Source organism: Uloborus diversus, chromosome 6 (genome assembly GCF_026930045.1).
Source record: "Uloborus diversus isolate 005 chromosome 6, Udiv.v.3.1, whole genome shotgun sequence".
In the NCBI taxonomy this organism is placed as follows: Eukaryota; Metazoa; Arthropoda; class Arachnida; order Araneae; family Uloboridae; genus Uloborus; species Uloborus diversus.
Window position 1 is genome coordinate 25007908 of NC_072736.1, and position 11967 is coordinate 25019874.

At 33.9% G+C, this 11967-nt stretch overlaps 1 protein-coding gene across 1 annotated transcript; it reads left to right on the plus strand.

Moving 5' to 3' along the window:
- The first annotated feature begins 189 nt into the window (after positions 1-189).
- LOC129224195 (thioredoxin, mitochondrial-like) lies at positions 190-9130 on the plus strand. The gene is given in 4 exon segments (XM_054858613.1): positions 190-400; positions 6837-6960; positions 8809-8847; positions 8849-9130. Coding segments are annotated over 4 exon segments (444 nt in total). The 5' UTR covers positions 190-197; the 3' UTR covers positions 8927-9130.
- Positions 9131-11967: the final 2837 nt, after the last annotated feature.

Below are 11967 nucleotides of genomic sequence, written 5' to 3' on the forward strand. Positions count from 1 at the left end.
TACTTTAAACTTTTTAATATAAATCTGTTCAAGAAAAATCAATCATGATAGGATTTGAAGTAAAAAAAATACTTCTAATTTTATAACAAAAGATTTTTTATTAAGCAAGTAGTAGTGAAAGCTGCAAGAAATCGCAAACTTGATATCTTTTATGGCAACGATTTAGCAATTTGTTATTTGTTTATAAAAATTAAAACATGGCCGGTGTCACGCGTTTAGGATTTTATAATTTGTATTTAAATCAAACAGCTAGAAATGTTTTTTCTTCTACCGGCTGTCATGTGCGAATGATTACATCTTCTGCTCATAAACGTAAAATATTTAAAATTCAAGATGAAACAGACTTTGAAGAAAGAGTTGTTAAAAGTGATGTTCCGGTTGTAATTGATTTTCAAGCTAGGTAGGTATGTTTTCCACTACATGAAAAAAAAATCATTTGATTAGGAAAAGCCCTACTGCTATTGAAAAAGAAAAGCAATTGAATAATATAATAGTTCAAAAACTAAAAAAACACGCTTTCGTAGCAAAATGAACTAAAAAGTGAAAAATAATCTTTGGATGATAGTAGTTGACCAAACACTTAATTTTAATGTAATACAAAAAAGCGTGGGGTGCTGTCTATTTACATTTTTGCTTGGACAACAAATAGAAGAAATTCAAGACAACTGATAAGAAGCCCCCCACGCTTTTTTCCATTACATTACAATTAAGTGATTGGTCAACTACTATCATCCAAAGATTATTTTTCACTTTTTAGTTCATTTTGCTACGAAAGCGTGTTTTTTTAGTTTTTGAACTATTATATTATTTTTCTGTTTTTTAGTCTTATGTTGGAGAATTATCAGGCGACGAAATTCTTTATAAACCGAGTGCGAGGTAATATCTTAAAGTTAAGACAAGGGCTCCCCGATGGGAAGCTACTGTGAGTCATCGATATATGTTTGCGGAAATCATATTTATATTACTTTGAAAATTTGAGATGTATTTGAATAAAAGTTTTGTTCAACAATGGTCTGATCAGCAATGAATTTCCAATTGAAGGCTCACCTAAATTTTGGCATGAAATTAGTTAAAAACAATTATATTTCATGTTCTAATTACCTTGGAACATTGGAACAAATTTTGTCTGATGCAAAAAAATTAAAGGTTTTTGTAGATATTTTTAAATAATTTTTGCGAGCATTTTTTAATGTATTTTTTTTAATTTTTCCTTTTTCACATTGTTGGATTTATGCCAAAATATTGATTAAAATTGGAGGAAAGTAACAATTAAAAGAGTTAATTAATTAATTTGATTAAAGAATATTGCATTGTCATCGGGTCTGAGATCGCGTACCAAGTTTCAAAAGAATCCGATTGCAGGAAGTGGCCGAAATTTGAGCTGCAAGATTCCGTTGCAAGATACATACATACATACATACATACATACAGGTGAAGCTAATAAAAGCGTGTTTAAAAATAAATTAATTCCTCTCAAAAGTTGCCACGGTTCTTTAAAATCCTATGAAAATCCAGTGGTGGCGCTAGGAAATCCTTGACGGGTAGGCAAACTTGCCTGACAGGGGGGCATAGCCAATTTTTAGTTAGCAAGATTCCCCCCCCCCCCTCCTCCAATTTAGGTGACCAAGAAACTAATCATTCCCCATAAAAATTAAAAGCAAAAAATAAAAATCTTAAAATAGATAAAATGATATATATAGGAAAAAAATCAAATTTAAAATAAAAAACATGAAACTAAGCTTTTGTGAGCAGGGTCATCGCGAGATCAATAAATTAAAACTGTCTGAGAATCAGAATTTGACGAAAAATCTGAGTATAATGCAAAATTATTATAAATGTGTGCTCTACAGAGTTTATGCAGAGAAAGAAACTTAACAACAGGAATTAAGTTGTTAGTGTAATGCTGCACTTACCGAAATTCAGGGAGGTCCGGGTATTTTTTGGAATGCATCAATGAGTGTGTCTGCACACTTGACATGCTGAAGAGCTGTTTAGCAAATTGTAATAGAAAAGGAAAAATCTCCATAGCATGTTTTCTCACTGATGACCCCCTCGCATCTCCTTAGCTCATCTCGTCCTGGCTATTGTCATTCAGTAAGGAATTTCTCTCGTAAGCGGGTAACCAGATGACGCTGCCTTAAGTCATCTGGTTACTTAAGGCATTCACCACTACATTCAGAAGGGACGGGGATGGTACTCTTTTAGTCTAAGTGGACACCCTGAGGTGTCAAAACCAGCTCATTGACAAACAGAAACTTCAAGTATGAAAACACACCATTTCCCCCGTAGCAATAGCTATCCCTTCTTTCGTCACCATCTGGAAGACCTTTTACGGACTGGCTAAATTGCGGGTGACAAGGTGGGTGGCCTCGAAGGGGATTGACAATTTAAAGGGGATGATCAACTTTTTAGTAAGAAAAACATTTTAAAATAAAAATACTAAACAAATTTTAAAAAAACTGAAAAATATTAATAACAATTAACAATACATTTACTTACTAATTATAAGAAAATAATAATTATAACAGGGGATCTGGCCAGGGGATATTTGGGTCCGTTAACGGACCCTTCACAAAAATCCGATCAACCATAACGGACCTTTCACAAAATCCCGATCAAACAAAACGGACCTTTCACAAAATCCCGATCAAACAAAACGGACCCTTCACAAAATTCTGATAAACAAGATCGGATCTGTCACAAATTGTTTATTGAAAGAGCAAATCTGAAAGCAGAAAAACGCATATTTCTGTGTATAAACCGATAATTTTTGGAACCTTTTTTTAAGTCAAATTAGAGGGATCAGCTTATACAAAATCGGCTAATTTTGAAAAAAAGAAAAAATCGGCACTCTTGCGATGCTCCTGCAAGTGATAAATAATTGCTACTGCCAAATAAATATAATGGTTGTTTGTTTTATCACAGCTAATTAGCAGCGGTGTTGTTGTAAACTTTTTTGAAAAGGCATTGGTAAGCACTTTTCTCCACTCATGATTTAATGAACAATAATAATATATATATATGCGAAATGAACTTAGAACTGCAAAGGGATAGTAAGGGTGAGGAAAAAATATGATCGCTTCAGATAGGGTTATCAACTTCAAAACTATCACCACTTAGTGTCTGGCGTTGAACCTTTATAATGACTTGATTAGAAAATATTCTCATCATTTTGTCGGCTTGTCAATATTTGCGTTTTTACGGTGCAGTGCGATGTTTGATTGTTACTTTGGGAGAAAATTATATGGGTTTTGATTTTTCGATGCTAACAAGGATGATTAACTTTAAATAAACTCTTTTAATTACCGTTTTTTTTCTTTAGATGTCTACATTTTGAAAAATGCAATTCTTTTTAACATCCGATATGAGAATCATATTTTGTTCTTTTTTCAAGCTAACTTCGCTTTATTAGGATTCAAATAAATGAAAAGTCTCTTTATTTAACTCTCATTTCAAGTTTTTAAAGCAAAATTCCATTTTCTGTAATGAGTCAAAAATAAAAATGCTGAATAGATGGTTTATTTTATTTTATTATTATTTTTTGGGGGGGGGAGGGGGGTCAACTGTGTCCACAGATATTAATGATATGTTATCATAGGACTCTAAAAATGAAATTTTAAAATAATTTTATTGAAAATATTTCTTTTACAAGCCGTTTTTATACTTTTGATGCCTTCACTTTGAGAATTGCGATCTCTTTGCATCCGCTATGGGAATCCGATTTTTCGAACTTTTGATGATTATTACGCTTTCTTAAGAGGTAAACAATTGAAATATCTTTTTATTTTTGTTAAAATCACGGAATTTATAAGTTTTAAACGAAATTCTGTGCTTTTTAAGAGTGTCTTGGGTCAAAAAGTTGAATGCCGAACTCTATTCTGAATTTTGTTTTATTTATTTTATATTTTTGTTACTATTATTTTAAATACTGTACAGAAATATATCTAGTATAATTTAACATAATGCAGAATTGTAGATAAATATTGATACTTGAATGAGCGATTGCCCCCCCCCCCCCCCCCCGCCAAATATCAGAAAAAAAATTCAGAATGATTTTCTCGTCATAGAAAAGGAAAACACTCAGCTCTAAGTTTAATTGATGCAGTTTGTGCCATCTCTAAATTCTAAAATTTCGTTTTAACATTTTTTTTTTTTTTTTTGCGAAATTTTTTGATTTTTCACAAAATTAATTCATTTTTCACAAAATTATTTGATTTTTCACAAAAAACGGACCCTGTGAAAAATCCTGGACAGACCCCTGTATAAATATGTACTTATTTTTTAACACTTAAAGCATTTTACACTTATAACAATATTACGGAAAGCGGCTATGAGAACTGTTCACTTGTGCCCCCAGATGTTGTGTTTAAAAGTGCCCCATTGTCTACTTTAGAGCTAACTCGCAAAAGGTAAGAATTTTTAACTTTATAAAAAAATTTGAACATTGTTATAAATTTATTTGAATGTTCATACAATCATTCGTGACACTTAGGTTTAACATAGCAGTTAGTTTTTAAACTGTTTTCACTTGAAGAAAACAGTGATACAAATTTTTCAACATCTGCTAAAAAAAGAAGTTCTCACCACACAAACATGAAATGGCTCATTGCTCTAAATGTTTGTCCAAGAGGTACAACCAGGGGTTGCCAGATGTCCCGGATTTCAAGAGGCAGTCCCGTATTTTGAAAAATTGTTCCGCATCCCGGGGAACTTCCATACGGGACGGCTAAAGTCCCGTATTCTAGCTGATAACATTATTTTACAGAACGAGTCATTATTTTAAGGGGAAATAATAAAATGAAACAATGATCAATAAGAAAATCATGTGGCAGCAAACGCAAAACTTATTTTCCTTCTGATTTGGTTTGTTTTTGCTTTGGCGGCAGACCAAGAGGACCGAATGGTTGCATCTTCTTTGCTCATTGACTATTGGAAATATAATCTCTGCGCATAGCGTTGTCAATAGCAGCGAAGACGATTTTTGTACTTTTAAAAGCGACATTTTGCGAGGTTTAATGCTTTGTTGCGATTGCATTTTTCAGATTTATCATGAATAGACTTCTCAAAAATCTCTCCCCCCCCCCCTCCCATTTCACTCCTAGAAGCCTGTTCCATATTTACTGTTCTTAATTCTGGCAACCCTGGGTACAATTGGTACTGTCCTTATTTGAGAATTTTTCCAGATTTTTTGCTTGAAGTAAAACATACCATGTTCACATCTGCCCCGTGTTCACATGAGTCTCCTTTCCCCTACCTATTTTTACCCTGGTGTACACCCATTTTACCTCGTGCTTCGGGATAAATCATTATATGCAATATACCAGGCTGCCCAGTTATCATATCCAGAGACTGCAGTTATGTTTTTAATGAACTCCTCAGTCTGGAATTGTGAATAACCCAGCTGGAGCTAGATGTAATCTCATTGAAGCTGAGAGTCAATAAACTGGTAGATAAAGTGAGTTTATCTCACCAGCGAGTGTCTGAGGCATAGTGTGATTCGACTCGTGAAAGCTTTACCTTCAATTCACGAGACTGTAGACTTTTTACTTAATGGCCACTGCATATGGGGTGTATCCAGAGGGGGGAGGGGTGTATCTGCTCTAGTAATTTCTGATTTGGAAAGTATATTCTTTGGGAGCTTGTTGAAAAGGAGACGGTATTTGTGTTATGTTGGATAATTATACCATGTATAGGTTATATTTAGATATTTGGTTTATATGTTACTGTGAAAGACTGAATTTGGAAAATGTCAACATTCATCCGAAAAATTAGAACTTTTGGCGATGTTTTTGCTGTGTGAATGTTGACATTCACCTTTAAATATCAATACATACCAGGTTTTTGTCTTTCGTGTAGGAACGCCGACAGCCAAGGCGGCCCTCGTCACTGGTTGCCAGGCTTCCCTTTCCCTATAAAATGTATAATACTACTTGTACTGCAAACCAGGCCTCTAGTTTCTGACTAGGCTTACATAGCCTCTCATAGTCCCTGCTTTCATGGTAACTGGTGTCTTTTGGCCAGGGCACCGACATTTGGGAAAATGCCAGTGAACCACTTTAATTTTTAATAAAAGACGGCAGACCGTTTCATTTTTTTCTTTCCTTTTTCGTGTTGCGTATTTTTCATTGTATTATTTTTTTTAATTGAAAAATGTAAAAAAAAAAAAAGAAAAACCTATTTAAACCTGCCCTAAGTCTTATTTCTCTCTTACAGACAAAAGTTGCTTTTGCCACTTCTTATCTTTTTTGAGTGACAATTGTGGGAAAGAAGGGTCAGCGACTAAAAAATATTTTTGTTTTTCATGTGTGACTTAGAATTGCTCCAGAACGTTGTAACTCACATGGGAACATCTTGCTATTTTTGTTTCCAAAATTACTTCTTTTTCAACTGCACCATTTTTATTGTCCCATGCAGGGACAATACAGGTTCTTAATTTTTTCAATTTGTTGCTTCCCCTAAATGCATGGATGATGTAATTTTTATCAGAACTTGTCAGCTGAAGCATACTTTTCATGTGACAAAAGTTACAGAACAATTGGTCCCTTATTTTTCTGGATATTCATAAAAATGAATTTTTAAGAGTGGTGCTTTTTTTTTTTTTTTTTTTGTCTACTGCTATGTATCTTTTACTACAATCCTTTTTTACGACTCAAGTTCCCAAAACCTATCCGCCTCAACGGTATCGAAGATTCAAAGAGCTGAAATCTAATTTTCTCTTTGACTCTACAGCCCTGATTATTGCTAACTAATTTTTAGGGGAGTACATAAAATTTGTCTCCAACATATTATTGTGTAAAATTTTAAATTTCTTATTGTAATTATTGCTAATTTTACAGTTGGTGTGGGCCTTGCAAAATTCTTGAACCCAGGCTGGAGACTGTAATTGGTACTAAAAATGAAAAGGTCCATTTAGCAAAAGTTGATATAGATGCCAATGCTGAGATAGCTATGAAATATGACGTAAGTTTATTTGATTTTCTCAGATGTGTGTAAGTAGTGTTTTCTTTTAATGTTACTAGGGGCTCCGCCCCTGTCCTTCTCAACCGGATTACAATACTCCTCCTAAAATCATCTGTCTGCTGGAAGTGCTTTCTATTGATGGCGGTCTGGCATTCTCTCTTATTACAGTGCCCGCCGCTTATTAAAATCACATTCGTTCGGAGGACATTTGATTTTATAAAGCGGCTGATTTTATAAACTGGCACTCATGCACTGAAGAAAAAAAATGTTTTTAAGTATACTCTAAAAAAGAAATAAATTATGATTAGATGTATTTTATTTTTATTCTAATTGTATTATTTTAGTTCAGTTGCAAAATACAGTTGACATTTTAACTTACATAAGGTACATTTTTAAAATTTCACAAGGGTCTTAAAATATTGACTTATTGTTGTTTGAATAAGAGAATTTGAAAGTAAAGTTTGAGAAATCCCTAATTTAATTGCTGATCACACTAACTACATTTAGGAAGCTTGTCTTATTCAAAATTTCAAATTAATCTTTCACACTCAAGTCGTCACGACTTGCTAGCTAACAATTTTAACTCAATTGTAAAAATGAACTGTCAACCCCTGTAGATAGCTGAATGAGCACGAACTGATTGACTCAGTGTTCAGTGAGCAGGGCTGTCGAAACAGTTCTGCAAAGTGGAAACATGCAGCACCAACTAAATATATGACTCTGAAACAAATCTCTTGAGACTGCTTCATTCTTCTTTTTTTTCATTCAATTCCCCAAGAAAAAAAACGTACAATCTTCACCTTATGTTTTTGTTTATGTGGAATTTGTAATTTTATTAGTGCTGCAATGTTTTAAATCCTTGAAAGAAGATATAAAATCCTGTTTCTATGCAGAGAAGAATTAACATATGCTCTCCCAAAGTTTGATTTTATAAAACGGCGAGGATGATTTTATTAAAGGATAAACCTAACATGTTTTGATATAGAAATGATTCTGTTCTTCCAAATTTGATTCTATAAAGTGGCTGATTTTATAATCCAGTTATTTTATTAGTGGCGGGCACTGTACAAGTATCCTCCAAGACACAAAATTTCTTCGATGATTCGCCTTGCAGAAATATTGGCATGAATATTGCCCATTATACAAGTTCCTTCTTTTCTAACTTACTTCCTGTGCGTTGGAGACTACTCATTTCATGTTGTTTGCATGACTCAGTGATGTCCGTCTGCCTTAAAATTTGCATAAATTTCTGACCACGCCTTCTTGCTGTAGCATTTTCAATGTCGAACAGTATGTATTGTGGCGGCACAAAATGCCATTCAAATGAGCAAGCCAAAGGATAGTGAAGTGAATTGAGTAACTTTTGACTAGAGGTCAAGGTGAAAAGAACAAATGTGCCAGAAGCTGACGTTTTCTTAGCCATGGATGTGTAAATGATTTTTATCGGTTTTTATTCAAGTTTTTACCTTTTATGTTCTTTTAAAACTTTTACCATTTTATTGTTCTTACAGTAAATGTTTAAATGTGAATTGTTTCCTGTGATGAATTGTCGAATTTGCACTAACGATAACTCTACGGTGTGGCATAGAAACCCTTGGTATACATGTAAGAAACTCGTGTACAGGGAAGAGCTGCAAGTATGAGCCAATTAATTATTTTAATGTTGCTGTGGAAATGAAATAGACAGTCAGAGGGTTAATAGTCTCAAACCAACAGAGCTCCAATGATTGCAAATGGCCGTTAGTAATTATTTTCAAAACTTCTTCTGGAATATTTCTCCCTAATGTGTTTTTGAGTGCTTTTTATCTTTAAAATAATTGTTTGTTTTTTGGCTTTCTTTCTTTAAAGGTGCAAGCTGTGCCACACGTAGTAGGTTTCAAAAATGGAAAAAACTCAGAAGAGCTTCACTGGAGTAAAGGACGAAGATCAGTTAGAAAGTTTTGTTAATCAGCTAATTGATGCTTGAGCTTAATGTTTTAATTTCTACTTATGAATTTTTTAACTGCTATTTTTCGAATTTTGAGAGGTAAACTGGTTTACTCTGCATTTCCTAATTTAATGACCATTAGTTAGGTAAAAAGAGCCTCAATATTCCATCGTGTGTAAATATTAGTGAAATATTTTTCTTTGAATATTCTTAATGATGAATAAAATTTCTTTATAAAATGTTTCCCACTTTTCTTTTTTGTTTATATCATCACTTCACTATATCACAAACAAATATCAACTTCAAAAAACTGCATATACATAGGCGGATTTAGGACCGAGTTCCTGGGGGGTCAGGTTTTTTTTTTTTAATTTTTTTTGTGAGCAATGTTTTTAAATGTTCTCCTCCTCCCCCCCCCCCCCCCCCCCGCCCTATGTTTTTGTCTTTTTACTGTGTATAAAGCTTTTTCAATTTTGTAAGAACAAATAGTGCAATTTTTGGTGAGTTGGGGGCCCACCTCAAAGCAGGGGCCGTAAGCTATTGCTTGGTTAACTTATAGACAAGTCCGGCCCTATTTGTAATTCACTCTAACCAGCAGATTTTTGTTTGATTTTTTGTAACTTTGCAAAAATTCGTCAGCGTTTGCAGATTTATAAAGGATTTTTACAATTCTACCAATCTATATTAGGTTTTTATCGGTTTTTTTTTTTCATTAAATTTCAGTAAATTTCCCAAAACATTTGATGGCTAAATTATTTAGGTTTCAATAATGACAATGACTAGCTAGACATTACTACTTCCTTACTTTTAAACAGTATTTAGAAAGTAAGTAAAATGTTACTTTCCCTCTATGTAAAAAAATCAATTACTCAGAACGCTCAGGTAACTAAAATTTATTCAGTTTGTGATGGCACTTATTTTTTTCTGTCTCTCTCTCAAAAACAAAAAAAAAAATAAATAAATAAATAAAGCTTCCAGCCGAAAATTTTCTGAGCGCATGATGCACAATTCTAACTATTAGTTTCATTGACATACTTTTCTCCTTTAAAAAATAAAGAAAACGCAGGTAAAAGAAACATTTCATTGGGTAATAAAGCTATTTTGCAAGATAAGTGCAAAACTTTTGTGTCGGAAATACATCTCCCTCACCGTTTCTTTTATTCAGACATTTTCTCTATAAATTCTAGAAAATCTGAAATTTAATTTTGAACTGCTTGGTAGTGAGATTTTTTTTTCTTTAAAAAATCTAGATTGTTTATAGTGCTTTAACTTTCTGTGCAATGGTTGGACAATTTTTCCAGATTTTTGATTCATTGCTACATAAATTCGTTGAGTATGGTGTTAACTGTTACATTTAAAAGTATTTTGCTGCACAAAAACCTTTTAGCTCTGTACTTCTTTTGCAATAGCATTCACTTCAAATCAGGCCAATTTCATTTGAACACTTAAAACCAGAAGATTCTTCAAAATCTTTCGTCTACATTATAGATGAAAAATTTTGAAAAAACAACAACCCAACCCAAAATATCTTACTTTTTAAATCATGCAAATTTAAATTAAGCATTCTGAAAAGAAAGAAAACAAATCATAACGAGTAGATCATTCTGTTAGCAATAAGGGGGGGGGGAGATTTTTTTTCTTTTATTTTAGGTTTTAATTAGGTAAAGTAATAGTGGATTATTTGCAGCTGAATGCATAGCTCATTTAGCCTATATTTTCATTTATATACTTGCCCATTGTTTTCAGTCCTAAATAGTAAATTTAGATATTTTTAGCACACCAGTGACAGCTTTACTATTTGTATTTGATATTCGATGGTTTTTTCTCTTTTCTCCCATCAGTAAAGGACACTGGCTATTCTCTTCATTTCCCCTTATAAATTATTCAAAGAAGAAAAAAAAAAATCATGATTTTTTGTTTTAAGATTTTGAAAGAAGCGTTGTTACTACTACATAAAGTCTTCCCGAAACTGGGGGGCATTGCCCCCTTCTGCCCCCCCCCCCCCCCCCATAAATCCGCCCATGTAGCATATATATTTTTGGGATTACGGAGAACACCTTTTAAGCCTGAAAAATGTGCCTTCAATTATTATAATTGCTATCTGTGAAACTTTAAGATTGCTTCTTGTTTGTTACTATTTGTAATTGAGACTGTCTTTTACCTAAACTGCTTTAACAAAGACTATGATGGGGTTCTAGTATTTTGTAAAAGTGCTTGGCTATCATCTTGTAAGAACTGCTTGCCTTTCATTTTGTTTTGGACTTGTTTTTTATGCAAGTTGAAACACATTTTATGTTTTCTCTCCCCAACTTTTCCATCCTGTTTTTTGAGCAATCATGATTGCTTATTGCTTTCATTTGACTGTTTTGATATGCTATCATTTCATTTTCCCGCCCGCACCCTCTGCAGCATCACCGTCCACCCGCTCCTCACGGTGCTGCTCCTCTAGCGAAAGCCATCTCCAGGTTGTGTCAATATCCTACACTTACACGCGCGTATAAACAAACATATCCGTACACATATTGGGTTGTTCGGAAAGTCATTTCGTTTTTTTTGGGGAACATGAAAGACAGTTTTCGTATAATGAATAAATATTTTATTAAATTATATATTGGCCATTCTGGTCCAACACCTTTTGCCATCTTTCTGGCAGTAACATAATTTCCCTCTCATAAAAGTTTTGGTCCTTGCTGGCAAAAAACTGGTTCAGGTGGTTTTTGACATCTTCATTTGAGGTAAAGGTTTTGCCATCCAAAAAATTTTGCAGGGACCGGAACAAATAGTAGTCGGAAGGCGCCAGATCTGGAGAATATGGTGGATGTTGCAGTACGTCCCATTCAAGCTGTGAAAGTTTTTGGCGAGTGACCAAACTTGTGTGAGGCTCCGTAAGGACATGGGGCACCCACACATCGAGCTTCGAGGTTAAGCCCATGCCTTTCAAATGGCCATAAACAGCCGAATTCGACAAATTTAATCTCTCACCGATCTCTCGTGTGGTTATTCGCCGATTTGCATCAACTAATGCCTTTATCGCATCTTTGTCAGCTTCGACCGGCCTTCCAGACCGTGGTGCATCTTCG